The 26,865-nt window shown below is 65.6% G+C and overlaps 3 protein-coding genes across 6 annotated transcripts in view; all 3 read right to left on the bottom strand.

Annotated features, from left to right (window-relative positions):
• Positions 1-20: 20 nt before the first annotated feature.
• LOC121076810 (C-factor-like) lies at positions 21-2,934 on the bottom strand. The gene is made up of 6 exons (XM_040571411.1): positions 2,701-2,934; positions 1,906-1,957; positions 1,349-1,536; positions 1,075-1,233; positions 874-984; positions 21-191 (listed from the first exon to the last, which is right to left on the bottom strand). The coding sequence occupies exons 1-6, from the start codon at positions 2,836-2,838 to the stop codon at positions 78-80; spliced, it is 762 nt and encodes a 253-aa protein (XP_040427345.1). The 5' UTR covers positions 2,839-2,934; the 3' UTR covers positions 21-77.
• Positions 2,935-4,411: 1,477 nt separating this feature from the next.
• MTSS2 (MTSS I-BAR domain containing 2) lies at positions 4,412-12,427 on the bottom strand. Of its 4 annotated transcripts, none has more exons than XM_040571304.1 (15): positions 12,277-12,427; positions 9,780-9,841; positions 9,614-9,687; positions 8,822-8,906; positions 8,603-8,694; positions 8,438-8,512; positions 8,298-8,306; positions 7,670-7,827; positions 7,468-7,575; positions 7,294-7,391; positions 6,882-7,092; positions 6,438-6,512; positions 6,119-6,295; positions 5,864-6,029; positions 4,412-5,273 (listed from the first exon to the last, which is right to left on the bottom strand). In XM_040571304.1, exons 1-15 carry the CDS (start codon positions 12,343-12,345, stop codon positions 4,489-4,491), a joined length of 2,244 nt encoding a protein of 747 aa, XP_040427238.1. In that variant the 5' UTR covers positions 12,346-12,427; the 3' UTR covers positions 4,412-4,488. The 4 variants fall into 4 exon arrangements, with proteins under 4 accessions (XP_040427238.1, XP_040427239.1, XP_040427241.1 ...); XM_040571305.1 differs by having other exon boundaries at positions 6,882-7,089; XM_040571307.1 differs by lacking the exon at positions 8,298-8,306.
• Positions 12,428-14,769: 2,342 nt separating this feature from the next.
• The window catches only part of VAC14 (VAC14 component of PIKFYVE complex), a 50,469-nt gene continuing 38,373 nt past the window's right edge, over positions 14,770-26,865 (bottom strand). Inside the window, exons 15-19 of the mRNA XM_040571085.1 lie at positions 19,950-20,124; positions 19,339-19,457; positions 18,128-18,207; positions 17,137-17,287; positions 14,770-15,550 (exon numbers count right to left, since the gene is read on the bottom strand). Coding sequence (XP_040427019.1) covers positions 15,388-15,550; positions 17,137-17,287; positions 18,128-18,207; positions 19,339-19,457; positions 19,950-20,124 — 688 coding nt within the window. The 3' untranslated portion in view covers positions 14,770-15,387. The remainder of the gene's footprint in view (positions 15,551-17,136; positions 17,288-18,127; positions 18,208-19,338; positions 19,458-19,949; positions 20,125-26,865) is intronic.

Here is a 26,865-nt window from a genome sequence, read left to right as displayed (position 1 = left end):
AGGGCCGCCTGATGGCACCGTCCCAGTGTGGCCGTGGCCATTTATTGATCTCCAGCCCCGGGGCTGGGGGTGCCCCCTCACCACGGCAGCCTCTGCCCCCGCCAGTCCCAGAAGGTGCCATTGCTGGAGGCCGAGAGGCCGGCGAGGACGCGCAGGACGCCCTGGGTGCTCTCCTCCATTGTCACCGGGCCCTGCAGGGACAAGGACAGCGGCACTGAGCCCCTGGCGCACACCCAGAAGGGGGCCCACTGCTCGGCGTCTTTTTTTTTGGAAAAAAATCCATTTTTGGGTGTGCAATAAAACAATTCCACGAGGCCAGGGAGAGGCCCTGGCCTCGCCAGCCTTTGGTCGGTGCAGGATGACTGTAGCTTGGGGTGGCGATGCCCCACAGTGTGGCGCCACGGCTGCTTGAGGGGCAGGCGAGCAAGGGGCCGGGGTGCCCTCTGCTAACACATGGGCTCCAATGGAAATGGGAAAGTAATGCAGGAAATGGGAAAAATAATACAGGAAACGGGGAAATAATGTGAGAAATGGGGAAATAATGCGTGGTTAAAAGGAGAGCCCAGGACTGTCCCATTGCTGTGGTATCATGGATCCTGTGAGACCCGGGTGGGGGCCGTGAGCAGGGAGGGCCGCAGAGCAAGATATCCATGGGGATCTGTATCTGTGGGGTGTGATATCCGTGGGGCACTATGGCTGTGGGGTGTGAGAGCCATGGGGGCGTTAAGTCTATGGGGCAAGATACTCGAGGGGGGTGCGATGTCCATGGGGTGCTCCGTCTATGGGGCATGATACCTATGAAGCTTTATGCCCATAGGGCACAACACCCACAGGACATTACAGCGCGGCGCTGTCGGTGCCCCCATCCCTCACCGCCTCGCGCCCCGGCGCTGGCTCCACGCAGCCTGGGTCGATGGCCACGCAGAGGATCCCGCTGTCGCCGTACTGCAGGGCCTGGCACTTCGTCAGCATGTTCAGCGCCGCCTGCGGGGACAGCGGCACCGTCGGGGGGTGGCCGGAGGGTGGGTGAGGACCCCCATAGGGGTGACCCTGCACCCCTCCCCAGGGCCGTACCTTGCTGCAGCGGTAGGAGATGTCCTGCGCGTCCCCCCAGGCTGCCGCCACCCCGATGGAGCCCATGGCGCTGGAGACATTGACCACGGCTGCACGGCTGCAGCTCAGCCCCTGCCCGCGCCCGGCCTCCGCCGCCTCCCGCAGCAGGGGCAGGAAGGCCTGGGGGGGGGGGGTGGGGGGGGTGGGGTGTCATGGCTGTCACCCCTGGGCCTCAACCCCATAGTTTTGGGGTCGGGCAGCTCCCCCCCACCCCCCCTCCCCACCCCAGCCCCACCTGTGTGACCTGCAGGGGACCGACAGTATTGGTAGCATAGAGCAGCGCCATGTTCTCGGCCGTCTCGGTTTCCAGCGTGCTGCGGCGCCGCGTGCCCGCGTTGTTGATCAGGAGGCCGAGGCCAGTGCCGCGCAGCTCCTCCTGCACCCGGCCTGCCGCTGCGCCGATACTGCCCGCGTCCGTCACGTCTGCGGGGGGACGGCACGGGGACAGCGTGGGGACAGTGTGGGGACACCCACAGGGAGACCACGAGGACATCCATGGGGACACTCATGAGGAACCCAAAGGGAAAACTCCACAAGGACACTCATGGGGACACCAATGGGGACAACACAATAAGGACACCCACAGGGAACACCCATGGGGATACTACCACAAGGACACCCCCAAGGACACGCTGGTGGCCGCAGCTGGTGCATGAAGCTCTGAGGGGTGCCCTGAGGCAGTTCCTGGGCACTGAGCGGCCCTGGTGTGGGGGGACGGTTTTGGGGGGAGGGGGACAGGATTTTGGGGGACAGTGTTCTGGGGGGACAGGGTTTTGGAGCGCTGGCACCTACCAAGGGGCAGGACCACGAGGCTGGGGGAGCCCAGAGCCAGCTCGTTGAGAGCCTGAGGGAGGAACAGGGCTGAGAGAGCAGCACCAGGAGCCCCACAGGGCGAGCTATGGGGCAGGTGGTGTCTGCTGCGGTGCCCTGCAACACCCAGCAGCACTGCCACCGCTGGCAGCACCTCCACTTCCACCACTACCATTCCCACCACGTTCTCCAACAACTCCATCCCCACCACCTCAACCACCTCCAGCAATACTATCCCCACCCCCACCCCCACCAATACCATCCCCACTGCCACCACCTCCAGCTTCTCCACCATCTCCACCAGCAATAACACCATCCCCACCACCTCCTCCACCATCCCCACCACCTCCTCCACCATCCCCACCACCTCCTCCACCACCACTTCCACCACCACCACCTCCACCCCACCACAACCTCCACCTCCTCCACCATCCCCAGCAACACTTCCACCAATATATCTCCACCACCATCGCCATCCCCACCACCACCACCCCTACCATCCCCACCACCATCCCCACGATCACCACCAGCACCACCACCATCATCCCCACCACCACCTCCACCACCACCATCACCAAGACCACCACCTCCTCCACCATTCCCATGACCTCCTCCACCAATACTTCCACCACCACCACTACCTCCACCCCCACCACCGCACCCCCTCCCCCCATCCCCTCCCCACCCCCCCATCACAGCGACACCTCCCAGCACTGCCCCCACCTTGGTGACTGCCCCGACACCCCCCCCCCTCCCCCCCCCCCCCCAGGTCCCCACCTTTCCGTCGGGGTCAGTGCAGGCGGCGAAGAGGCGCCGCGGGGGGCTCGGCAGCTCCAGGAAGCGTTTGACCAGCCCTAGCCCCACGCCACCATCACAGCCGGTCACCAGCACGTGCTGGGCTCCAGGCCCCTCCATGCCGCCCTCCTGCCCCACAGCTGCCCCACGGCTGCCCCACGGCACTGATGTCACCACCACGTGTTGGGGCAGGACGGCCGCCCCCAAACCCTTGGGAAACGGCCCCGTAATTGTCGGGGTGGTGCCGGGGACGCCCTGGGAGGGGTGGTGAAGGATTGGCAACGTCACCCCACGTGGGGGGGGGGGGAGGGCCCTCAGCACCCCAAATTTTGGGTGGGGGGACAGGGACAGGGCCCCCCCGGTTCCAACGGAGGCACAGACGGGGCTAATTACAGTACAACCTTTATTAATACTGGAATCTTCACAGTGCATTCGTTACTCGTAGCAGTGACTATTTAAATCAAGGGCTCAAGGTGGGGGGGGATAGGGGACGTTACCACCAAAAAATAATAAAATAAAATTAAAAACTTAAAAAAAAAAAAAGAGAGGGGAGAAAAGAAAGAAACGTGGCCGAAGGGTGGGGGGGAAGCGGAGGCGGGAGCACGGGGGGGGAAATAAATTAAAAAAAAAAAAGAAAGTAAAGGAGCGGGTTAACAACAGCACCAGAAAAATTACTTCAGTCGAAAGACAATTTTTTTTTTCTCTTTTCCAAGGAATTTTTGCTCTCTGTACAAAATGAGAAGGACCCCCCCCCCACCCCCTGCCCCCAACCCCGGACGTTTGTCACTTGTCATCAGCGCTTGGGGTCACGACAGGGGGGACGGGGCCGGGCAGTGGCTACGAGGTTACTCCTAGGCGGGGGCGAGCTATGTACAGGGGGGGGGGCGGGGCCAGGCTGTGCTGCCCCGGGGCTGGCGTTGCCCCCCCCGCAGGATGGGGACGGGACTGGGATGGGGACGGATGGGTCCTGCACTGGGGGGGGGGGACGGGGGGAGAAAGGGTGAAAGGGAGAGGAGGAGGAAGGGGGGGAAGGGGGAAGGAAGGAGAAAGAAGTTGGGAGAGGAAGAGGAGGGAGCAGGGCGCAGAATGGACTGAGGAAAGGGGAGATGGGGAGGGAGACGGAGGAAGAGATGGGGAAGGAGACGGAGAGATGTAGAGAAATGGAGAGAGAGATGGAGAGATGGAGGAGGTGATGGAGGGGGACATGGGGAGATGGAGAGGGAGGAGGGGAGATGGAGAGAAATGGAGAAAGATGGAGAGATGGAGAGGGAGATGGGGAGGGAGATGGGGAGGGGGAGATGGGGAAATGGAGGGGGAGGGATGGAGGGGGAGAGGGGGAGATGGGAAGGGAGATGGGGAGATGGAGGGAGAGATGGGGAGAAAGATGTGGAGATGGAGAGATGGAAGGAGATGGGAGATGGAGAGGGAGATGGAGGGGGACATGGAGAGGGAGAAAGGGAGATGGAGGGGGACGTGTGGCAATGGAGAGATGGAGAGGGAGACGGATGGGGAGATGGAGCAGGAACAGGAGAGCGCAAGACACAGGCGCGAGACGCAGCACACTACGGAATTAACGAAAGGAACCCAAAAACGTGAGGAAGGGAAGAAAAACGAGGTGGGGAAGGGACCAACAGAGGCGGTGACCAGCGTGAGGACGGGGCTGGGGGGGGGCGCCATGCCCTGCTGCAGCTGGGGGTCCCTGCGCCCCCCCGAGGGCTCCCATCCCCGTGTGCCCAGCTGTGCGCCGCCGCCGCGTCCCCGCGGGCACCATCACGATATCCGTGGGGCCGACCTGTCGTTGGTGACGGTCCTGCGCAGGCGCACGCCGCGCCGGATGGCCACCAGCATGTCTTCGGCCGGGGGGTCCATGGCAGGCGCGGGGGGCGGCACGGGGGTCTCCTCCAGCGCGGTGGGGAAGGGGAACTGCCCCTCGCCCAGGGCACGGGCGCCGGCCACCAGCTCGCCAATCTTCTCCACCAGGCTGTGCCGGTTGGCAGCCAGCTGCCGGTCCTCCTCATCCTCCTCATCCTCCTCCTCCTCCTCGGCGGCGCCGGTGCCACGTGGCGCTGCGCCAGGGTAGATGGGGATCTCGGCCGCGCCGCCACTGCCCCACGCCGTGTTGGGGAGGCTCAAACGCTTGGGTGAGGCTTTGGCAAAATCCACAGGGCCAGGCGAGGCGTCCTCGGCGTAGAACACACACTCCTCGCTGCCCACCCGCGTGGGGACGGTGTAGGCGGGCGAGTCGGGCACCGTGGGGGTCTTGACGGGGACGATGGGCGGGCGAATGGGGATGGGGCCGGCGTTGGAGAGCGTGCGGCGCACTGAGGGCTTGGTGGAGGGCGTGCGGCGGATGGTGGCCACCCCTGGTGTGGTGCCGGCCGGCAGACTGGTGCCGCTGGGCAGCCCGGCGGTGGACGCGGGGCGCTTGGTCTGGATCATGCGCCGGTAGTTCTGGGCGATGTTGCTGTTGCGCGGGATGGTGGAGGACTTGTCGAAGTCGCTCTGGGGCTCGCACTCCACGTCGCCGTTCACCGAGTAGCAGTCGTAGTCGGAGCCTGTGGGCACCGAGCGGGGTCACGGGCAGCCCCGGGCTCACGACCGCAAGCACCCTGACGGCCGCCTCCGTGTGCCAAGCCACCAACATGACACTTCATGGCCACACAACGCCACGGCCATCGTGGCACAATGGCCACCACCAGTGCTATCAGCTGTAACTTTGGTGGCCAACTTGGCCCCAAAAAATACCCAAAGGACCTGGGTCCCCCTGCTTCGCGCTCCCATCACTGCATGCCGCAGCACCGTGCACACCAATGGGTGTGACCACCGCCTCCACACGCCCTTCCCACCCCCAGCCCCAAATCCACGAGCTGCAATGGGGTGCCCCCCTCCTCCCCACCCTGTGTTGGTGCAGGGCCAAAGGGATCGGGTCCGGGCTCGTGCCCTCTTGCGAAACGAGAGCGAAGCCTTGCAATTGGAGCGCCGCAACCGGGTGGGACCTCGGTGCCCACGCGGGGTGGGGAAGGCAGTGCCTCCTGCTCCACCCTGCCGCGAGCCCAGTGCCTCTCATGCAACACCCAGGGGCACAAACCAGCCTCAGCGCCCCCTCCCCAAAGTCTGGGGACGCCCCGGGGTGCCCCCTGGGTACCTTGGGAGGGGATGGTGTCCTCGGAGCAGGACGGGGTGGTGGTCTGTGTGCTGTAGCCGCTGGAGTACTGCAGCGAGTCCCGGCTGCTCTTCTGGTGCTCCAGGCTCAGCCCCCGCGTCAACACCATGGCCAGGTCGCTGGCGGCGGGGGACACCTCCTCGCCGTGCTGTGGGGGCAAGGTGGCTCTGTCAGCCCCCCAAGGAACCCCCAGACCACCCCAAGAGCCCAGCACTGCTGTGCTCGCCCCCCCAGTACCTTGGCGGCGATGGTGGCTGGCGACATTCGGGGTCTGGGGGCATCCTCGGCGCCCATGCCTGGGTAGGTGCCCGTGGCCGAGCCCACCTCAGCCTCCCGCAGGTGCTCCACGCGGTCCTTGCGCCGCTGCAGGGTGCTGACAGCGGGCTGGTCGTAGGGGCTGGCCTTGGACCAATCCTGTGAGCACCAAGGCACGGGGTGGGGGGGACGCGGGGAACGGTCCCCAGCTCGGGCACCGTGACGCTCGGGATGGAGGGGAGGAGGAGGAAGAGAGCGGTGAAGGCTTCACCCTGGGGGCCGTGGCGGAGGGAGGACTCACCGAGGTGGGGGAGCTGCACTCGCTGACCGACTGGCAGGTCTCCGAGGCCTCCGAGGACGCCGAGCTGGAGGACTTCTGCCGTGCCCCGGGGTCCAGGAGCAGCAGCGAGTGCAGGGGGGCAGAGAGCGTACCCGGTGAGCCAGTGCCGTGCCTGCCGCACCCGCTACCACCCCGCGAGTGGGTCCAGAGGGCCCTGGGGCATCCTTGGTGCCCAGGGGGGAAAGCATTTATTTGGGGACAGTACCAAGTGGCTCCCCAAAAGCTTGGGGTGATTAGGACATGGCAAGAGGGCACGGGGGTGGGGTTTCTCCTGCAGCATCCCCCACGTTCACCTCCCAACACGGCCAGAAGCGCACACCGGGGGGTTGCGCCCATTTTACAGATGGGAAAACCGAGGCCCGGGAGCCCCATTTCTCCTCTCCCCCTCCTCCCCTCTCCCCATACCTGGCTGGTGATGTCCGAGGGCATCGGGGAGGGTGGCTTGGAGTAGGCGGCATCCTGCGAGATGAAGCCGGAGTCGTGCGAGGAGACGCTGGAGAGCCGCGTGCCGGCGCTGGCCGGCTGGGCCAGGCTGCGGTAGCGGTAGGTGGAGGAGGGCGAGCATGTCTGCGCCCCCCCGGGCCATGGGAGGCCACCCTTGGCACTGCTGACACTGCTGGGGGGGCACGTAGGGGGGCAAGAGGAGCAGGGAGGGCAGAGGAAGGAGAGGATGGCTTGAGAACAAGGTTCAGCACGTGGGGATGGGGGCTGTGGGTGGAGGGTCCCAGGACCAGTCCCTCTGCATTACTGGGCACCAGTCGGGCACCTGGCGAGCCTCCCCGTGGGCCACCATTAGTCTCCAGGGTTAACAACACACCTGCACATGCTGGATTTGCGGGAGCTGGAGCTGCTGGGCGAGGACGGGGGGGTCTGGTAGGACCAGCTGTAGTCGGAGCCCTTCAGGTCCTTGATCACCTGCAGCAGGGAGCGGGTTGGAGCCCCCCCCAGGGCAGCATCCCCCCCTTAGCCCACCCCATCCCCCCTCGCTGACCTGCTCGCTGGCGGGGGGCAGCTTGTGGGGCTCAGCGGTGAGCACGGCCAGGTCGTCAATGATGCCCTGCAGGTGGGTGATCTCCCCCAGCATGGTGAGCTCCCCGTTCTGTGCCGGGCGAGGGGACGGGGACATCAGCACCCGATGGCGGTGGACCCCCCCCAAAAATCCCCCCCCCCCCCCAAGGGAGGCCATGGCTCACCACCACAGGCTGCAGGAAGGCGATGAAGGTGCAGAAGCGGCCCCGCTCCTCGATGAGCGCCCGGCGCACCGCCTGCTTCTCTGTCTCCTCCAGCAGCAGGTACATGTCGTTGACGTCCTGCAGCGCCGTGTCCAGCTGGGGCTGCAGGTCCCCCTTCCCTGGCGGGGGGACATTGGTGGGGGACATCAGGCATGGCTGCATCACGGGCCGGGGGCCCTGTCCCACTCCCCGTGGAGGATGAGCCAACGAGGGGTGCGGATGGATGGGGACATCGCTGGCTGGATGGGAACATGGCCATCCAGATGGGGACATGGCCATCTGGATGGGGACATGGCCATCCAGATGGGGACATGGCCATCCAAATGGCGACATCCCTGGCTGGCTGGGAGCATCGCCATCCCCACGGATTGTGGTGGTGTGGGGGGGGGGAGGTAGCATGAGCAGGGCAGAGCGGGGACGGACGGATGGACAGACAGACAGACGGACAAAGCCCCAGCAAAAGGGAAGAGCTGGGGGGGGAGGCAGGGATGGGGGGACACGGGGGTGACATCTTTGGGGGGTGTCCTTGGCTTTTGCCCAAGGTGGGGACACAGATAAGGAAGCAGAGGGGGGGCAGTGGTTCACTTACCCAGCAGCTCTACGGGGAGGACGCGGAGGGGAGGAGGAGAGGGAAGGAGACAGAGAGAGAGAGAGAGAGAGAGAGAGAGATGTGAAACGCCGGCCGTCCCCCCCGCGCCCCCCGCCCCGCCGCCGCTGTCCCCCCGCTACCTTTGCGAGCCTTCTTCTGCAGCTTGAGCGTGTCCGAGGACTTCTTCTTGATCTCGTGGCGGGCCCGCTTGTACTCTGCGGGCACACGGGTGGGGTGGGACCAAGCATCCCCCCCGAACCCCAAAAAGCAGCCCCCCCCCCCCCCCCAAAACGTCCCCCCCCCACCTTTGGCGTGGTCCTTGTCCAGCTGGTTGGCGGCTTTCTTCCAGTCCTCGATCCTGTCCTGCAGGGGGGTGATCAGGCTCTCCATGAGGGCGCTGCAGCGGGGGCGCAAAATGAGAGGTGGGAGCGGGGCCGACACCCCCCCCCCCCCCCGGGGGGGGGTGGGAAAAATCCCTGGGGAGGCTCCCAGGGGGGTTCCCAGCTCGCCACCGCGACACCTACTTGGTGAACTGCCGGAGCTTGGCCTCGATGCTGCGGTGCCGCATGCACATGCGGGTGAGCGCGGAGCCGATGTCCCGCGTGGCCCCTGGCGGTCAGAGCGGGGCCCACTGAGGGTCGGGGGCGGCCAGCGGGGTCTGGGGGCTCCCCCCCCCCCCCCAGTTAAATGCATACATCAATAGCCACTGTGGGGCTCTGTGAGCGGTACATCTTGGGGCTTTGCAAAGAAGCCGCCCCCGTTTGGCAGGCAGACAGCCGTTCACTCTGAAGCCTAATGATGGCCACAGGGGGGCAGCGCCGCAGATCCCACAGAGCGCCGTCAGAAATCCCTGCCCGCGGGCCGGGCAGCGGGGTGCTGCCTCCCCGCACCCCAAAAAGCCCCAGGTGAAGCATCTGAAACCTGCTCTGGTCCCGCAGTGGTGGCTGCAGGGGCACCCCTCAGCCCCCTCCTCCCCACCCGCCCCCCACGCCGTGCTGTGTCCCCCCGCCACCTCCACCTGGGCGCCTGGAGCACCCCCAGAGCCCCTGACGCCCTAATCCCACTGCTGGGGGCTGGGAGACAAATCTGATTGTGGCTCAAGCCTTCCTCCTCCTCCTCCTCCTCCTCCTCCTCCTCCTCCTCCTCCTCCTCCTCCTCCTCCTCAGCAGCTCCAGATGGCCGGGGTGCCGCCGGCACCATCTGCTTGGCAGCCCAGCGGCGCCTGCGCAGGGGCAGCCCCGGCCCAGGGGGGGGACGACATGATGCTGTGACCCCCCCTTACCACCAGCCCCCCATGTCCCCCCCCCGGGTCCTACCTCGGGTGTTGGTGGCCATGTCGGCCACTTTCTGGAAGGCATCCAGGAAGGCGACCGCGGCCAGCACTGTGGTCCTGGGGGGGACAGGGACACCGGTGTCACCCCCCGGTTGGTGGGGACGGGTCCGGCACCGTGCCCCCCCGTCATCCCCCTGCTGACCACTCACCTGAGCTGGGAGTGCAGCTTGGTGGCCTTCGAGTTGAAGTCCTCCCAGATGGGGTAGGAGCTCTGCAAGGGGGGAGGCGGCCGTCAGACCCAGCGCCTCAGGCACAGCCCCCCCAGCCTCCCCCGGGGGGGGGGGTGGGCAGCTCGGGGATGGGCACAGCCTCGTCGGTGGCCGGCAGAGGCTGAGCGCTCGCCCCGTCCTCCACCGCCCCTTCCTCCCTGCCCTCCACACCCCGAGATTTCCCCCTTCCATCCTTGGCCTTCGGAGACCTCATCGCAGGGCCGGGAGCTCCGGGAGAGGCTGCCCCAGCCTCCAGCCTCCAGCCTGGCCGTGGAGGTGAGGCTCAAAGCGGCAGGGAGAGGGTGCAGGTGCCGGGGGGACCATCCCGGTGCCATCCCAGTAAAACCAGTCCCAGCGTGAGGCCGTCCCGGTGCCGGTGGTGTCTTGAGGTCAGTCCCAGTGCCATCCCAGCGAAACCAGTTCCAGTCGGTCCCAGCGAGGCTGTCCTGGCGTCATCCCAGCAAGGCCAATCCCAGAGCCACCACACGGCAAGGCCATCAAGGAGCCACCATCGCGATGAGGCAAGTCCTGGTGCCAACCCGGCGTCACCGTCCCAGTGCCCTGTGTCCCAGCAAAGTCATCCCACGGCCGTCCTGGCGAGGCCATCCCAGAGAGGCCATCCTGGTGAGGCTGTCACGGCGAGGCCGTCACGGCGAGGCCATCTAATGGCAGTTCCAGGTTTGTGAAGTCCCTGGAGGTGGCTGTCGGTGCTCTGGTGGCACTTCTGTCCCGTTTGGGGACAGGGCTTGCGTGGAGCAGGGACACCGCTGGGTTTGGAGCCCTTGGGAGCTTCCCTTTCCTCGCGGGTCCGGCCAGCACGGTTGGAGGGTGCCGCCTGGTGTGTGACGTCCGTCGGGCCACAGCCGCATCCCCGGGCCACCTCTGTGCCAGGCCACCCGGGACGGAGCCGTGGGGCTGGCATCATCGTCCCCAGCCCTCTGGGGCACCGGGCAGGAGGAGGACGTGGATGAGGCCAGCAGGGACAAGGACAACGGGGACAAGGACATGCCAAGGTCACCTGGGGACGCCACGCACCACGGAGAAGCCACCACGGACAAATCCACCAGCACCGAGACCACCACGGGGCTCCGCTGCCCTCCTTCCTCGAGCCACCAAGGGGGAGACAAAAAGCCACTGGCGTGCCCCCAAAGCCACCGAAATCACGTCCCTCTGCCCCGGTGTCACTGCCGCAGGTCCCCGCCGTGCCAGGCATGTTGCCATGCTCCACGCCAGCACTGATTCTGTCCCCCTGTCCCACCAGTGCCCCGGGACGCCCATGTGGTGACACCGGCACCGGTGGGGATGCTGCGCCCGTGGGGCCTCCGGTGCGCGGCAGGAGTGCAGCTGAAGCTGCGGCACGCTTTTTTTGGTTTTCTGCCCTTTTTTTGTATTTTTTTTTTTAGCCTTCAGCCAACATCATGGAAACAGATCCAGCCTGGCACGCGGGTGCCTGATGCAGGGGTGAGGGGCTCCTGCCCCCTCCCCAGTGGTGTCCCCACGGGGCTGGAGTCCCCGCTGTCACTGGCGTGGGGATGGTGGCTCGGGGCCGCGCCGTCCCCTCTGCGGCCACCGAGGGAACAAGGAAACTGAGGCAGGGGCTGCCCTGGGTGGGGGGGGAGGCGAAGGGCATTGGTGGGTGGAGAGGGGGGATCCCCAAACCCAGCCCCAAGCTTTTTGGGCATGGGAATTTCGGAGGCCGCAGCCAGCTCAGCCTCCCCGTCCTCCCCTGGCACCGCAGCCCCCCGGGGCTTTGGGGTCACCCCGTCACCCATCCCCGTGTGCCACCGGGATTTTCTCAGTGGGGGGCTCCCCCCCCCCAAAACCCCCCAATCCCAGCCCCGTGGGGACACCGCCGGCCCCCGAAGGGGTTAACCTCCTCCTCGGCGAGGCTTTTATTTTTTTATCCCCCCTCCCCTGCCTTGGCAATGACAGCATTGTCTGGCCGGGGCTGCAGCAGGGAGCGGGAGGAAGAGGAGGAGGAGGAGGAAGGAGGCAGCTCTCTGCCCCCCGGAGCGCCCAGGGGCAGAAGCCCCAGCGCTGGGGCCGGGCAGCGAGAAATTCCCCCCCGCCCCCCCCCCGGCAAAAAAATCCCCATTTTGTTTTAAATCGAGCCCCAAAAAATAATTAATAAAAATAAAAATAGAGAAATAAAGCCTTTTTGGGGGGGGCACCCAGCCTTTGCTCCCAAGGGAGGAGAAGCCCGGGGTGGGGAGCACACAATGGTCCCCCCCCCTCGGCGCCAAGCAGGGGGGAGCCGGGGGGGGCTCGGGGGGAGTCCGGGGGGGGGTCCGGGGCTGCTGCCACCGCTCCGTGACCGGGGCGGGGGGGGGAGCTCCGGTGGCAGCCCCGGGGTGGAGCGGGGACCCCCCGGTGGGGACGGGGGGCTCGGGGGGGGGATCGAAGGGGAGTTGGGGGGGTGCTCGGGGGGGGGCCCTACCTTCATGTCGTTAATGATGGCTTGGAAGAGCCCCCCGAGGGCTCCGCACTCCTTCTCCGCCGTCTCCATCGCGGCGGGCGCTGCGGCTGCCCGGGGCGGGGGGCGCCGCCGGGGGGGGCCGCGGGGGGGGCCAGGCTCGGGCTCGGGCTGCGCCGGGGGGGGCTCAGCGGCGGGGGGGGGCGGCGGCGGCGGCGGCGGGGCCGGGCCGGCGGGGCCGGGGCTGGAGCTGGCGGCGGGGGGGCGGGCAGGGCATCGCCCCCCCCGGGCTGTGCGGGGGCCCGGCCGCCCCCCTGGCGGCGGAGGAACGGGACCGGGACCGGGAGCGGGGCCGGCACCGGGAATGGGGCCGGGGAGCGGAGCGCGGAGCCCCCGGGGCGGCGGCGGGGAGCGGGGCGGAGCGGGGCGGGCTCCGGAGCGGCACATGCGCCGCCCGCCCCCGGGGGGGGGCGAAGAGGGGGGGCGGTGGGGGTTTTTGGGGGGCGGAGGGGGCCGGGGGCCGGCGGGGGACCCCCAGGGATGCGCGGGGTTAAGGGGAAGGGGGGCGAGGTCAGCGGTGTGGGATGGGGGGGGGATCTGGGAGACCCCCCCCCCCCGGGGCGGCCCCGGGACACCCCCCAAAGGGGTGGGGGAGGCTCGGGGGGGCTCTGGGGGTGGTGCTGGGGGTGCGGGGGGGGTGGGGTGGGAAGGGGTTTGGGGGGTGTTGGGGATGCGTGTGGGGTGTTGGGGCTGGGGAGCGAGGGATGCTTTGGGGGTTGGGGGGGGAACCAAGGGATGCTTGGGGCTGGGGGGGCTCCCCAAGGGTCTTCCCCACCCGGGGGTCCCACGCCTGGGTGCACCGCAGGGATCTCCGGGGGGGGCTCCGTGGCCGGTTTTAGGGTCCTGAGCTTGGGAAGCGCGGGAAATCCGCAGGGAGACCATGCCCCGACCCCAGCTGGGCTCTGGGGGGGTCCCAACGGCACCGAGCTGCACCCTGAGGGGGTGCTGGGGGTGCTGAGCCTGGCTTGGGACCACCGCCAGGGCATGGAGGGGGCTGCTGCCCCTATATCCCCTATCCAGCCATGAAAACAGCCCCAATATCCTGGTGGCCGTGTCCCGGTGTCACCACGCTGCTCGGGCCACCACTGGCCAAGAGCCACCCATAAGGACCGGATCACAGCCCCGTGCTCCAGCTGGGATTTCTCCCCAACCCCTGACCCTGTTGGGGCCATCAGCAGTGGGGGACACGCAGCAGGGACCCCAATGTCCCCTCCGTGCCCCAAGAGGTGGCCGGGGGGCTCGGGGAGGCACGGCTGGCCCGTCCTGGAGGGCTGGCTGTTAAAATTAACCCGCCATGACCGGGTTTGGGAAGCCCTTTCCCGGGAATGCCAGGAATGTCTTGATCCCGTCCAAAGCAGCCTCGGTGCGGGGCTGCCGGGGAAACCCGCTGCCAGAGCCCAGCTCTGCTGTAAACAGGCTGGGGGCCATAAAAGCCCTCTGCATTCCTCCGGCCCCCTCCCCGGGATCAGGTGAGGGCCCGAAACGTGCCGGGATGGGGCTGGGGGCGCAGCTGTGCTCCCCAAAATGCAGCCCCCCCCGTACGCGGCGGCCCCTCGGCGCTGCTGGCCAGGGCGAAGCGGCTGCTCGGGGCCAGGAAAATGCCTGTCACCACGCTGCGGTTTCATGACCACGGCCTGGAAGAATTTCGGCTGCTTTTTCCCCTCTCGGGGAGAGGAGCAGGAGGAAAAGCCCCTGCACGCCTGCCAGGCAGGGGAGCAGCCCCGGGGCCAGCGTGGCAGGGCTGGGGCAAGGTGGCAGGGCTAGAGCAGGGTCTCCTGGGCTAGCAAGAGCCAGGGTTGGGAGTTTTGGGGCTCCTCTTTGGGATGAATGTGTATGGGGAGTCTCGGATGCAAATGGGGAGCCCCAGATGTGGATAGGGAGCCTCAGATCCGTATGGGGAACCCCAGATCTGGATGGGAAGCACCATATGTGGATGGAGAACCCCATATGTAGATGGAGAGCCCTGGATGTAGATGGGAAACACCGGTTGCAGATGGGAAACCCCAGATCCGGATGGGGACCCCTGGATGCAGAGCCCCAGATGTGGATGGGGAAACCTGGATGTGGATGCAGAGTCCCCATATGAGGATGGGGAACCCCATATGTGGATGGAAAACCCCATATGCAGATGGAGAACCCCATATGCAGACAGAGAACCCCAAATGTGGATGGGGAAACCTGGATGTGAATGGAGAGATCCACATGTGGATGGTGAACCCCGGATGCAGACGGGGAGCCCCATGTCGATGCAGAACCCCGTATGTGGATGGAGAGACTCACATGTGGATGGGGAGCCCTAGATGCAGATGGGGAGCCCCATATGTGGATGGAGAACCCCATATGGGGATGGAGAGCTTCAGATATGGATAGAGACCCCCATATTCTGATGGGAAGCCCCAGCAGCAGGCACGCCGCAGCGGCCGTGCCAGCCACGCAGGAAGGGCAGGACGGCGGGGCTGCTCTGCGTTGCTCTCTTTATTTTGTCGCGGGGAGCTCGCGATAGGAAGGAGGAAGGGGTGCGGGGGGCGCGGAGCGAGGGGGTCTCCTCCACCGCACCCGCACCCGGCGCGGGGTTAAGGCTGCGTTGCCGGCCGTGCCCGGGGCTCGGGGGGTGCGGGGGTCCTGGGGCCGTGGCAGCCTGCGGGTGGGAGCGCGGGTGCCCGTGCTCGTTTTCCCGGCGGGGAGGACCCCGTTTGCTCCCTTCTTCCCTTCCCCGTGCGTTTCCTCCCCTCCGGTCCCTCTGGCAGGAGGCCGTGCTCTCAGCTGACGGTCACGGGGAAGGCATTAGCGAAGCGGAGGGGAGTTTGCTCGCCCTGCTGCAGGAGAAGTCAGCGCCTTCCCCGCGGCCTCTCCTCCTCCTGGCGACGCCGGGCACAGCCTGGGGGTCCCACCGTGCGTAAGGCAGCACGGAGGGGGAAAAACCAGCCCCGTGCCGAGCGCTCGCCCATCTCCCTCTGCCCTTAAAACCACCAGGTGCTCGGGACCCGCTGTCCCCGTGCCCTGGTCCGCGTCCCCGTGCCCTGGTCCCTGCCCCAAGCGCTGCAACCGTGCCCACGGGCGGCCGCGCGGGGCTGCTCAGAGGACGCCGCGCCGCTCCAGCTGCTCTGCCCGCCCGGCTCGCTGGTGCCGCGCCTCCAGGTGCTTGTGCTGCACCTTGTCGAAGTGCTGCAGCAGCTCCGTGTAGTCGATGTTGGAGGCCGCCGACCTCTTGGAGCCCGTGCTCGCCCTGGTGCCGTCCCTGCGGGGAGGAAGGCGAGCGTGAGGGCAGAGCACGCCGCACCGCGTGCCCCGGTGCATGATGCTGGTGCTGAGTCGAGGGGCTGGCACCTTGCTGAGCCCTGCAGAGTCCTGGCGCCCTCCTGCAGAGGCAGGAGATGGAGGCCAGGAGAGGCCGGGACAGGAGGGAGGCCACCAGGCACGTTTGGTGCCCAAGGTGGAGGTCCCGGCCCCGCCGGGGCAGTGCCTCAGTTTCCCTGCCCGGCTTTACAAAACCCCAAATAAATATCTGTGTGCGGGGACAGCCGAGGGGTGGGACGAGGACCCCTCGTGCCCGGCACGCCGCCGCCTCCCCATCGTGGCATGGCTTCCCCGGGGAGGGGGCAGCCCGGGCTCGCGGTTATGAAAGCAGCCTCCGGTGTTTGAAGGAATGTAGGTCAGCGTTAATCAGATGCTCAGGCTGTCTGACAGCTCCGATCGCTCCGAAAACCCGGCTGCCACGGCCGAGGGAAGAGAGAGAGGGAAAAAAAAAGGGGGGGGTGACGGGCACACGTGCCCCCCTTCCCTGCCCCTCCAATTAAAATCGGGGCTGCGGGCTCCCGCTCCAGCTCAGCGGCGCACAGCGGATAAAAGCCAGCCCAGGGGACGAGTTAAAAGTGAAGGAGTGGAGCTGGTGGGGGTCTGGTTCAGAAAACGGCGCATCTTGGGAGCACTTCTCTTTTTTTTTTTTTTTTCCGGGGCTTTGCAAAGGAAGGCAGAGCTTTCATCGTGCGCCATCGCCGGCGAGCGGCCGTCCCTGCTCGTTAGCCGGGGCTTGACAAGTAAAATCCCCCCAGCAGCGTCCGGCCATGGCAAAAGGAGCCGGGCAGGAGGCTGCAGCCCCCCAGGGAGGGCTCGGGGCTGTCCCCAGCGCCGTCACCACGGAGGGGCCACAAAAGTGGCTGCCAAAAGGCCCCTCCCTGGTGAGGACGGCCACCCCCGCTGGTGTGGTGTCACCGTCCTTTTGGGTGCCCGGACGGATGGACGGACAGACAGACGGCGGCATGGCCGTGGTGGGGACGCTTTCCCAGCCGCCGCCGGGAGCTGCCTTCACTCTCCGTCAAAACCTCCTCCATGGCTCTGCTCGTTTCCATAGCGACCCCACAAGTGAAATTTTCCATCCCGGATGCCAAATGCCTGCGGATGAGGCGCAGCCCTCCCAGGGTTACCAAATATAGACAAAAAAAACCCCGAGCCAGAGCTCCCGGCCACGGGGCAAGGAGCAGCCGCGGCCACCGAGGAGCTGCGGCGCAGAGGCAGAGCGCGGTCCTGGCACGGGGCGTCCATGTCCATCCCCTTCCCCATCCCCATCCCTGTCCCCATCCTCCCCATCCCATCCCCATCCCAATCCCATCCCCGTCCCTGTCCCCGTCCTGTCCCTGTCCCCATCCCGTCCCCATCCCTGTCCCCATCCCCATCCTGTCCCTGTCCCCATCCCCATCCTCATCCCATCCCCATCCTCATCCCCATCCCCATCCCAATCCCGTCCCCGTCCCTGTCCTGTCCCCGTCCTGTCCCTGTCCCCACCCTGTCCCCATCCCATCCCATCCCTGTCCCCGCGGCACCTACGCGCTCTGCATGAGCTCGGGGTTGGGCACGCACTGCAGCCGGTGGGAGAGGAGCTGGAAGGCGCTGCTCTGGGGCAGCAGCATCAGCAGGCCGTACAGCGCCTTGATCAAGTAGGGGTTGTTCTTCACGTCCAGCAGCTGCAGGCGGAGATCTGCAAGCGGAGAGGAAGAGGATGGAGGTGGGGGGGAGGAAGGCGTTTTGCTTCCAGCCCCGACACCCCAGGTTCCTCCCGGCCCAGTAGGAAGCTCCTGGCATCGCACCGTGCCTGCAGCCCTTCCCCGCGTGTCCCACACGTGTCAGCAGCCTCCAGCCGGGCTCGTTTGAGCCCAAGGAGCCCCCCTGCCTGCTCTGAACCTCTGCCCCCAAATATTCCTCAGCCCTGGCCCCATCCCAGAGCCCTTACTGGGAGCTTTCCTAATGCCCAGCTGCTCCTCGTGGCCCCAGGGGAGAAGCAGCCCAGGGGCAGCCAAATGCAGTTGCTGGCGGGAGAAAACCCCAGGGGGAGAAAATCCTGGGGGGAAAAACCTCCAGTGGGAGAAAACCCCACTGGGACAAACCTCCAGTGGGAGAAAAACCTCGTTGGGAGAACATGCCATGGATGCAGCACCCAGCGGTGGGGCACAGCAGGGGCAGGGGGTCAGGCTTTGCCCGCTGACCCCCGCAGGGACAGGAGCAGCCCATTTTGTAGGGCTGATCCCCCCAGGGCACGGGGCTGCGCATGGCCCAAGTCCCCCTCCCATCCTTCCTTCCTCCCCCAGGCCTTTGTTGTGTGCCACGGCCGCTCGCTCCGTTAACCCACATACGGGGGCCGGCTGCCTCCCCGGCGGGCAGCGCGAGCGGCGGGCTGGCAGGACCAGGTCCGATAACTTCTGCTCTATTTATTCGCGCAGCCACGAAGGAGCGGCGAGGGGACATGCCCGGGCTGCTGGATCGAGCCCCCCCCTGCTTCCCACTCCCCCAGCAAACTCAAAAAGACAGGGCCGAGCCTTACAGGTGAATATGGGGCACTCGATGAGCTGCACCAGCTTGTCCACCTCGGTGAGGAAGTCCACGGTAACCTCCAGGTCCCCGCTGGGCACGGCTGTTAAGGATGCACCTTGGGAACAAGAGGGCCTGGTGGCAGCAGGGGGGGACCCCAAATATTTGTGGCTTGTGGCCCTTCTGCGAGTCCAGTGGTGGATCCCAACCACTGGACGTGTTTGAGAGCCACGTGGTGCCACAGGACATGGCTCGGGGTGGGACTGGGGTGGCTGCATTTGGAGATTTGAAGTCTGCCCCAAGCTGGGTGATGCCGAGATGCAGCTGCTCGGCATGACCCGAGCCGTGTCCTCCTCCCCTGGGCAGGCAGGGGACAGGCCAGGGGGCAGGGGAGGCAGTGTGGCCACAGGGATGGCACAAGAGCACCCCGGTCCCCTGGGAGAAACACCAGCACGCTGGAAAGAGTAACCGAGAGCGATAGCAAGCTCCTCTGTAGGGAAATACACTTGGGGAGTCCCGGGTCGTGCCGGCACAGGGAAATAACCCTTGTGCTCCGGGCAGAGGGTGAGCTCACCGTGGTGCCACAGGGCCCGCACAGCGCCAGGTGCTGGCTCTGCTGGGACACGTCCCAGGCCCCAAGCACCAAAACCCTGGCTCCACGGGCCAGGTGCCGGCGGCTGCAGCCAGCCAGGAGGGAAGGAGCCAGAATCTGGGGGAAGGAGGCGGCTTGGGCCGTGCCGCTCCCTCCTGCGGCATGCTTGCACCAAGCCGAGCTGTGGCTCCATGCCTTGGAGTGGCCATGACAAGGGCAGGGCATCGGCGTGTCCTCGCCCTGCGCCAGGCAGAGGTGGGAGCATGGCCTTGGCAGAGCCGAGGCTGCCCGGGGGCATCGCTGCCTCCCCGGGACGTGCCGCGCTTGGCTCTGCCCGGAGTCTGCCTCGGACGGACGGAGGACGGGGGTTTTAAGGTAACATTTGGGGGTGGAAAAGGAGAAGGAAAGAAATCATCCCCTCTGCTCGTGTCGCTGGACACGGGTCCCGGAGGCCAAAGCCTTCATCCTCCCAGGAGGAAGAAGCCTCCCCTCCCGGGCGGCTGAAGGTCAGCGCTCAGCCATCGCGCCATCCTCTTTTACACCACCAAAAAAAAAGGGGAGAGGGGCTGGGAGGCACCCAGCAAGCACTGCCCCCTCCTGTCTGCACCCCGGCAGAGCCCCCACAAGGATACAACTTCTGGATGAGGTCGTAGGCGTGCTTGTAGTTCTGGGTGAGGAAGCAGAGGGACACGGTTGTCACCGGGTTGTGACACCAGGACCGGTACAGGCAGCAGAACAGGTTGCGGCTCTCCTGGGGAAAGAGGAAGCGGGGGGGTTAGGTGAGGGGGCCACCAAAACACGGGGGGACACCTCTCTGCCCCCCCCAGCCCACCCGGTGCTGACGCTGCCCTGGGCTTCGGGGTGCCCCCTGCGGCCACCGCTGCCGCTGGCAGCTGCCCCGGGAGCGACTTTGCTGCAGGAACAGCTGCGGGACCAGCGGGGCCCCACGGGGTGCTCGCCCCCATCACCTGTCTCCTGGGGAGCGCAGGAGGGAGGTGGCAGCTGCCGCGGGGCTCGGGGGGGCCAAGGAGGGCATGCAGGGCTTGCGATCGGCTTACATGGGGGGTCGGGGGCCCCATCCCGTGCCGAGGGGAATGGGCAGAGCTGGGGGCGTCCTGGAGGTCCCCAGACTGCCAGCGCTCACTGCACGCTGCCCACGGGATGTGTGACCTGTGCGCTGCTTCTAAGCAGTCGCCCCCTGCCTCAGTTTGCCCGTCTGTGAAATGGAGCCACGCGCCCGTACCAGCGTCCTCAGGTCCTTCAGTTGGTTTCTCAGCTGGAAGAGCTCAGAGGAGGTGAGCAGGATGGTGTTCAGGGTGTGCACCATGGTCGAGGCGAACTTGAGGTCCTCTTCCCGAAGGAGGATGTCTGCCATGGAGTGGAAGATGTTTTCTGCGTTCAGAAGTAGACAAAGCTGCCTGTGCGCCACACAGAAAACAAAAACCAACAGGGGAGGGACGGTTAATGAGCGTGGGACCCCGACCCGAGCCCACGCACTGCACCCTTCCTGCACGGAGCTCCACGGGTGGCAAACAGGAACACCAGGAGCTGCCACGGGACCACCCGCTGCTGGTCCGAGCAGCCTTTTTCAGGCTGAAGGGTTTTCTGCTGATGTCTCCTGGGGCAGGAATGTTCTGCTTAGCGAACCCGGGCATCCTGGTGTCAAACATCTCAGAGCCGAAACCCAAAACCAGATTTTCTCCCACCTTTGTTCGGATTTTGGGCTTTCCTGTTTTGCTCCGAGCTCCCGCATCCCCAGGCTGAGGACCCCTGGACCCCTGCCTGCTGCTCTGGGTGCCCTGCGCCTCTCGGTGTCCTGTGGGACGGGGTGGTGGCACCGCAATCCCCAACGTGGGGGAGCAGGGCAGGGGGTGATGGCACCTGCAGCCAACACGTGGCTCCAGCCTCCCTGCAGCCCCTGCGGGCAGAGGCCATCGGCTCGTGGCGCCCCGGGGAGCCGGGACACAAAGAGCCCCTGCGGATGCTTCCAAAGAGGCTGATAAAGCTGGCCTGGGGGGGGGGTAGTGGAAAATGGGTTTTCTGGCCCCAAAGAGGGGCGTGGAGGAAGAAAGCTGTCTTCCTCACGGCTCGGCGGAGCAGCTCGGAGCCCCGCGCACCCGGACAAAGCGGTGCTCTGTGAGGGCTTTATGTAACCCAACCCGGCCCTCGGCCCGGACCACATCGGAGCGGCACGGGCAGTGCCAAATCAGCTCATTTATCCATTTATCCCCTTCTTCTCACGTAACCGCTGCCCCTCAGGCGCGGGATCGCTGGAGGAGGGAGAGGGGAGGGTTGGGGAAGAGGGGAAGAGGGGAAGGGGAGCACCCCAAGGAGATGGGGACGTGCACTTCGTGTCCTCCTGGCAGCAAGTGGGGGCTTCCAGAGCCTCCCTGGTGGGGAATAAGGGGGCAGCCACGGCCTGAGGTGCTCTGGGTGCCCTCTCTGTGCACAGCCTCTTCCAGAGACGCTTCCCACGTGCCTGAGCGGGATGAGTGTGCCCAGGGAGAACCCCTTTCCTGGCTGTTTTAACCCAGATTTCCCCTCCCGAGGGCACCCTAAAGGAGTGGGCTGCGATCAAAGGCTCCCGAATGGGGCGCATCCAAGCTTGTGCCCCATGGTGACACCGGTTCCTGCCCCGGTGACAACTGGTGTCATCGCCACTGCTCCCCCCCGGGCTCTGTCCTGGCTCCCAGGCTCGGAGCATCGGCGCTGTGCCAAAACGCACCCCGGGGAGAGCAAAGCCCTGGGGGACATGGCTTGGGGGAGGCGATTCAGGGATCTCCACAGCTGCCCTCGCCCGCCCACGGGCTGCAGAGGGGGCGGATTGAGGCAAACCCGCCGGGGCAGGCCCCCGCCGCCCCCGTCCTGTCCGAAATCAGGCATGGCTTTCCATAAATAGCTGCCCCGACATCCCTCTGGCTGCCGCTGCGCTCCCAGCCAGCGCCCAGCGCAGAGAGCTTTCTAATTTCAGGCCTGGTTTTGATTAGCAAGGAAGGGCTGGGTTGGGTTGAATTTTTTTTTCTTTTTCTTTTTTTTTTTCTTTCTTCCCCTGCTCCTTTCGGTGGCACTGGGAAATTGGAAACGGGTCGGCGTGAAAGGAGCGGCGGGGTACGGCACGTGCCCCTCACCCTGCATGGGCAGGATTTCACTGCGAGATAGGAGCGGAAAGTTTGGGGTGCCCATCTGTGGGGTGCAGCTGGGACCCTTTATGGGAAGAAGGGCTGAAACCCAACGCTGGAGGAGGAAAAGAGCTTTGTAGGAGGAAAGAGCCTGGCTCAGACCAGGTAACCGCCCCTGCTCGCCCGGCACCGATGGAGCAGCTGAACGTGGATGTCCCCCTCTGCCACGCCGTGCCACCATCCCCTGCACACCAGGAGAGCTGTGGATGTGCAGAGCCACTGTGCTGGGGGGCAGCAGCTCTCCGGGGACCCCAAGGCCACCAGAGGTGGCTTCGGCAGAGCAAACCCAACAAAATCCACGGGGTCCCCTCCCCGGACGGAGCTGCCCGGGTGCGCAGAGTGGGATTCCTGGGGGGACTGCGGTGTGCCGGCGGCTCCTCGCCCCCTGCCCCAAACTGTCCCCCAAGGGCTGGGGACGTTGCCGGCAGCACCGGGTACTGGTGGGGGGACAAGTGGCCAGCCCTGCAGCTGCTGTGACAGCTGAGGCCAGCACTGGGGGCATGCGGGTGACACGGGAGAGCCCCCATGGAGCCGCTCCCCTGGGACAGGTGGCTTCCACCAGGCAGCTGGGATGCCGGGGGTGGGACCGGGCAGTGGCCGGAGAGATGGGAGGCAAGGTCAGTGCCCAGCTCAGCCCACCCATGGCAGCAGGAGCCGTTCCCAAATACCCACGGCCCCTATACACGATACCCAGGGGGGCTCAAGCCCCTCGCTTGTCCCCACTGCAGGGCGAGGAAGCCCCGGGTGGCACCCACAGCTCAGCACCTTCCTCTTGGGCATCCCACGTCCCAGCCCCATGCTGGCACGGGTGACCCCATAAACCTTCTCTCCGATTCCCACAACTTTCCACCCCCAGCAGGGTGCCAAGGTCACTGGGAGCCCTTTGGCTTTCGGGGACCAGCCCATCACCTCCGCCCCTGCTGGTACAAGGCTGCGAGGAGGGCAGTGCCCCTCAGTGCTTCCTCCCCACCCTCCTCTTCCTCTCCCCTCCCTGCTCCTCCCGAGGCTTCTCGCCGCCCTTCCTCCCCGTGGCCGCCTGCAGCAGCCCGGCACAGAGCACGGCTCAGCCCCGTCCTCCCCCAAGGAGAAGCAGCGTCCCCGGCAGCTGGGACCCTTTAGGAATTTGCAGAGGAAGCAGCCTTTGGGGTGCAGATAAAATTAGGATGGGGAAGGGAGAGGGAGGAGACAGCGGGGAAGCCGCGAGGCTGCCATTCCCCCTCCGTCACCGCGAGGGCGGGGAAGGAAATCAAGAAAACAGAAAGAAGCACCCTAGAAGTTTGAGGGCAGTGGGGCTCCGGGTGCGGGCAGGTCTGGGGGGGTCCCCTGCCTCCACCTCCTCCTTGCTGGGCACCGACTTCCAGCTGGAGAAATTCTGGGGGGAATTTTGGGGGGACCTCTGTCGGTAAAGCCTCAACTTCTTTTCCAGGCTCCTGCCCCACTGCCTGCCCTGCCGGGGCCGGGATGCACTGCAGAGCCCCAGCGGGGATGTCCCATTGCCCTGGGGACCGCATGAGGTCCGCTCCTCCCACGGTGCCATCTCCACCAAAGGAGAAAATCCAGCCCCAGCTCCTCCTGATGGTTATTAGCGAGGTCCCCTGGCAAATTTGGCCCAGCCCTCTCTTGCAGCCAGGGAAAAGACGCCCGGGCTCTGCTCGAGCAGCCAGGGACAGCCCCCGAGCTGCTTCTGCTCACAAGGGAGATGCGCAGCGTGTTTCACTGCAAACAAGAATCCCTCCCACGGCCGGCTGCTCGGCAGGGAAACAACCGCCAAGCCCGCCGCGGTGCCGGCACGGCGCCAAGCCCTCTCCTCCCCGGCCGAACGGCAACGGGTCCCCGTGGGTGACCGTGCCAGTCCCGATCCCCCGGGACACGCGGGCTGAGCCCAGGCTCCCCACGCGCTGTGTGCTCAGAGCATCGGGAAATGGAACGGCTCCGAGGTCCTGCGGAGCCTTGTGGTGCTGCTCCGGGATGGCAGGCCACCTGGGAAGCCCCCGAGGGCTTTTGGCCTGGAAGAGGCAGGGAATGCCAGGTCCCAAACGAGGCGAAGGCAAGCATCAGCCTGAACGCCCTTGCAGAAGGATTTTGGCACAGGGCAGCCCAAAACACACCTCGACGTTGTCCGACACGCCAGTGCCCTTTGGAGAGGTCACCTTCAGCCTGCAGAGCACACCTCCAGGTGAAATCAGACACAACCACAGCTCTGAGAGGGGCAGAGCAGCTGCACCGAGCAGAAGGAAGGGCTGCTGCTGCTTCAGCCGTGGGGGCACAGAGGATAATCAACGGCTCACGTCCTCTGGGACGGGCCAGGCACTAAAGGTAGCTATGTTAGGACGGTCAGTGGTCCTCTCAGGTGTAATGGGGGTGAACGTGGCAACCCCTCCAAGGAGAAGCCCACGAGGTGCACGTGGAGCAGCAGCTGCCCAGGGGTACACACAAGAGGGACCCTGGCAGTGCCCCATGGACGAAGTGACCCCGGCTGTGAGCACGCAGCCACCCAGCACCTGCAAAGCTCACAAGGCTCAGCCAGAAAACCATCAGCTCCCCTGTCCCACGCACTCCAGGAGAGCAAAACCCCATGATGCCCAAGGCTCCTCTTCTCTGACTTGTGAACCTGATGAGTTCTCAGCAGCAAATCCGGGGGTGAGATCCAGCTACAGGACTTCAAACCTCGCATTTGCAGGAAAATGGTGAGAGCTGAGCGACGGGGAAGGCTGAACCTAGAGGTGCCCAACGCGTTGCCCAACCAGCAGGCACAGGAAGATCAGCTTCCAAGCCTCGATGCCACTGGAGCCATTGAGATGATGGTGGCGAGCACTGTGCTGTGCCACAGCGAGCCGTGCGGCCCCGGGCTCATGGCACCTCGAGCCCCGGGCAAGGAGGAGCTGCAGAAGCGCCACAGCTTGTGCCCGGCAGGGCCGAAACTCTGGCTCTGTCCAGACGTGCCCGCAGGAGCAGAAACCTGGCTGCCAGCCACCTCCTGGGCCAGGAGGAGTGACGCACGGCCCCGCACCTGCCCCAGCCTGGGGGCACGCACGCCAGCCCCGCTCTCACCAGGCAGCGACGCTTTCAGGATTTCGTGTCCTCCAAAGGATGGAGAGAAAAAGAAAACCACAAAGGTTTCCAAGGGGAGGAAGCGCAGGGGCTGGCGAGCTGCATAACGCGACAGCAGCGCTCCGAAGATCCTTCTTCTGAGACGCATCTTCCCTTCCAGGCTGACAGCTGTGGCCTAATTTTCAGGAAAACTGACAAGCGCCTTATTTCTACCCCTATAATTTCTTTCCACTGCCAATAAAATAGGTTAAAGGAGCGGGTGCGGAGCCGTGGCAAGAGGAGCCGGGAGAGGCTGATCCGGTTTGGGGCGTGCAGGGGCGGGAGCCTCCCCATCGCTGCAGGAAGGAATAAAAGTGCTCCTGCTCCTTTCGTGGAAAGGTGACTGAGCAGCATACTGCTGGCCTAGAGGCAACACGGCCGATGGGTCTGCGTCCCCCCGGGGGAAAGGGGGATGTTTTAGGGAGCTCAGTCCCTGGGGGAAGAGGAGGCAGAGCGATCTTCATCCATGCCCCAGGTGCAAGCCCTCAGCTCCCTCGCCTCGTACCCAAACTCCGGACTCTGCTGACTTCTCCCCTGCTCTGGCTGAGCGTCAGGAGGTTTTGAGCAGCCCGGACCCGGACCTGTCCTGCCCCAAAGCATCAGCCCTGATGTGGCAGCTCCCTGCTGGGGGCAGACATCGCTGCTCCTGCGCTGTAACCAGCACCCAGCCCTTGTGCAGAGTCATCGCCTGCCTGCTGGCCCCGCTGACCTCCAGAGCACTCACGCGAGCTGCAAGACAGCAGAAAATAGCAGCAAAACCGCAGGGACCGGGAGGCTTGGATGCAATTTGCAACCTTTCCCCCTCCTGCTTGGCTGCAAGAGGGCTCGGCTAAAAGCTCCTCACGCATACAAGTCGCCCGGCTGCCGCCTTGCGCCTCCGCAGCCTCCCCGATGCTTTCTGTGGGCACGACGGGTGCTGGGAGCAGGGATTCCTCGCGGGGGAACCGCCAGCCCCACGCCTGAGACGTGCTCTCTCCCTCCGACGGGGCAGGCTGGGAACTGTCTGAATCCTCCTTTCGCTGCCTGCTCCGACACCACGGGAATTTCCCCACGGCCTGCATGGTTCGTTGGGTTCTCACAGTCACTCCCACAGCCAGAAGAGGGGGAAGCATTTCCTCTTGGCCCATCCCTTTACTCAGGAAGCTCGTGGCTCCGGGGGAGCCACCACCATCCCCAAAACGAGGTATCTGCAAGTAACTCCCCCTGCTCGCTGGGTTCAAGGCAGGAGCTCCAAGAACTCCATCCACGTTTACACCAGGTGTTAGAGCAACCTCACCGCTGCCTCCCACGCGGCTGGATGGGTGCTGGTGGCAGCTGGGTGCTCCCCGTCTCTGGAGCATCCACACCAGTGCCCGGGGGATAACCCGGCTGGCTCTGAGGGCAGGATGTGGCCCTTCCTGCTCCAGGCACTTTGCCCTCTCTCCTCCAAACCCCCAGAGCCTCAGACGGATGCAGGTGTGAGATGGGAGCAGTCGGATGCTCGGGTGCCTTGTGCGTGCCATCGGGCCCCGCCGGCACAGAGCGATGTGCTGCAGGATGCTCCAGAGCAGCCAAGAACAGAAAACCTTGACGAGAGCAGCAGGATGCAAAACAGCCCTGCCTCGGGGTTTTTAACCAAGCGTGCCCTGGGGATAATCCTGGGCAGGATCCTCTGTAGGACAGAGGGGAAAAATGCCATTACTCCGCTCCTCCCAGCCTGCCAGTCGTGGCTTTTGCTCCGTAAAGACTGATAAAGTGAGATGTCCCATCTGGGAAGCAAAGGAAGGGAAGGAAACACAACCAGACCCTCCTGCAGCCCAGCGGGGTGAGTTCCCAGCTGACGGCCAAAGCAACCCCAGGCCGGCCACCCCGTGTGCGCGGCTCCCCCTTCTTGGTGCAGCCACTGGGCAA

This window comes from Cygnus olor, chromosome 12 (genome assembly GCF_009769625.2).
Source record: "Cygnus olor isolate bCygOlo1 chromosome 12, bCygOlo1.pri.v2, whole genome shotgun sequence".
Lineage (NCBI taxonomy): Eukaryota > Metazoa > Chordata > Aves > Anseriformes > Anatidae > Cygnus > Cygnus olor.
The sequence above is the reverse complement of the archived record's forward strand: the minus strand, read 5'-3'. Positions and strand labels throughout refer to the sequence as shown.

Excerpts from the sequence above, each read along its gene's own strand:
- LOC121076810 (XM_040571411.1), bottom strand. The coding sequence starts at position 2,838 with ATGGAGGGGCCTGGAGCCCAGCACGTGCTGGTGACCGGCTGTGATGGT. Across the intron at positions 1,537-1,905 it reads CCTCGTGGTCCTGCCCCTTG|ACGTGACGGACGCGGGCAGT; the intron begins GTAGGTGCCAGC and ends GTCCCCCCGCAG. Across the intron at positions 1,234-1,348 it reads GTCCCCTGCAGGTCACACAG|GCCTTCCTGCCCCTGCTGCG; the intron begins GTGGGGCTGGGG and ends CCCCCCCCCCAG.
- MTSS2 (XM_040571304.1), bottom strand. The coding sequence starts at position 12,345 with ATGGAGACGGCGGAGAAGGAGTGCGGAGCCCTCGGGGGGCTCTTCCAA. Across the intron at positions 8,907-9,613 it reads CATGGCCACCAACACCCGAG|GGGCCACGCGGGACATCGGC; the intron begins GTAGGACCCGGG and ends TCTGACCGCCAG. Across the intron at positions 7,093-7,293 it reads CGCAAATCCAGCATGTGCAG|CAGTGTCAGCAGTGCCAAGG; the intron begins GTGTGTTGTTAA and ends GTGCCCCCCCAG.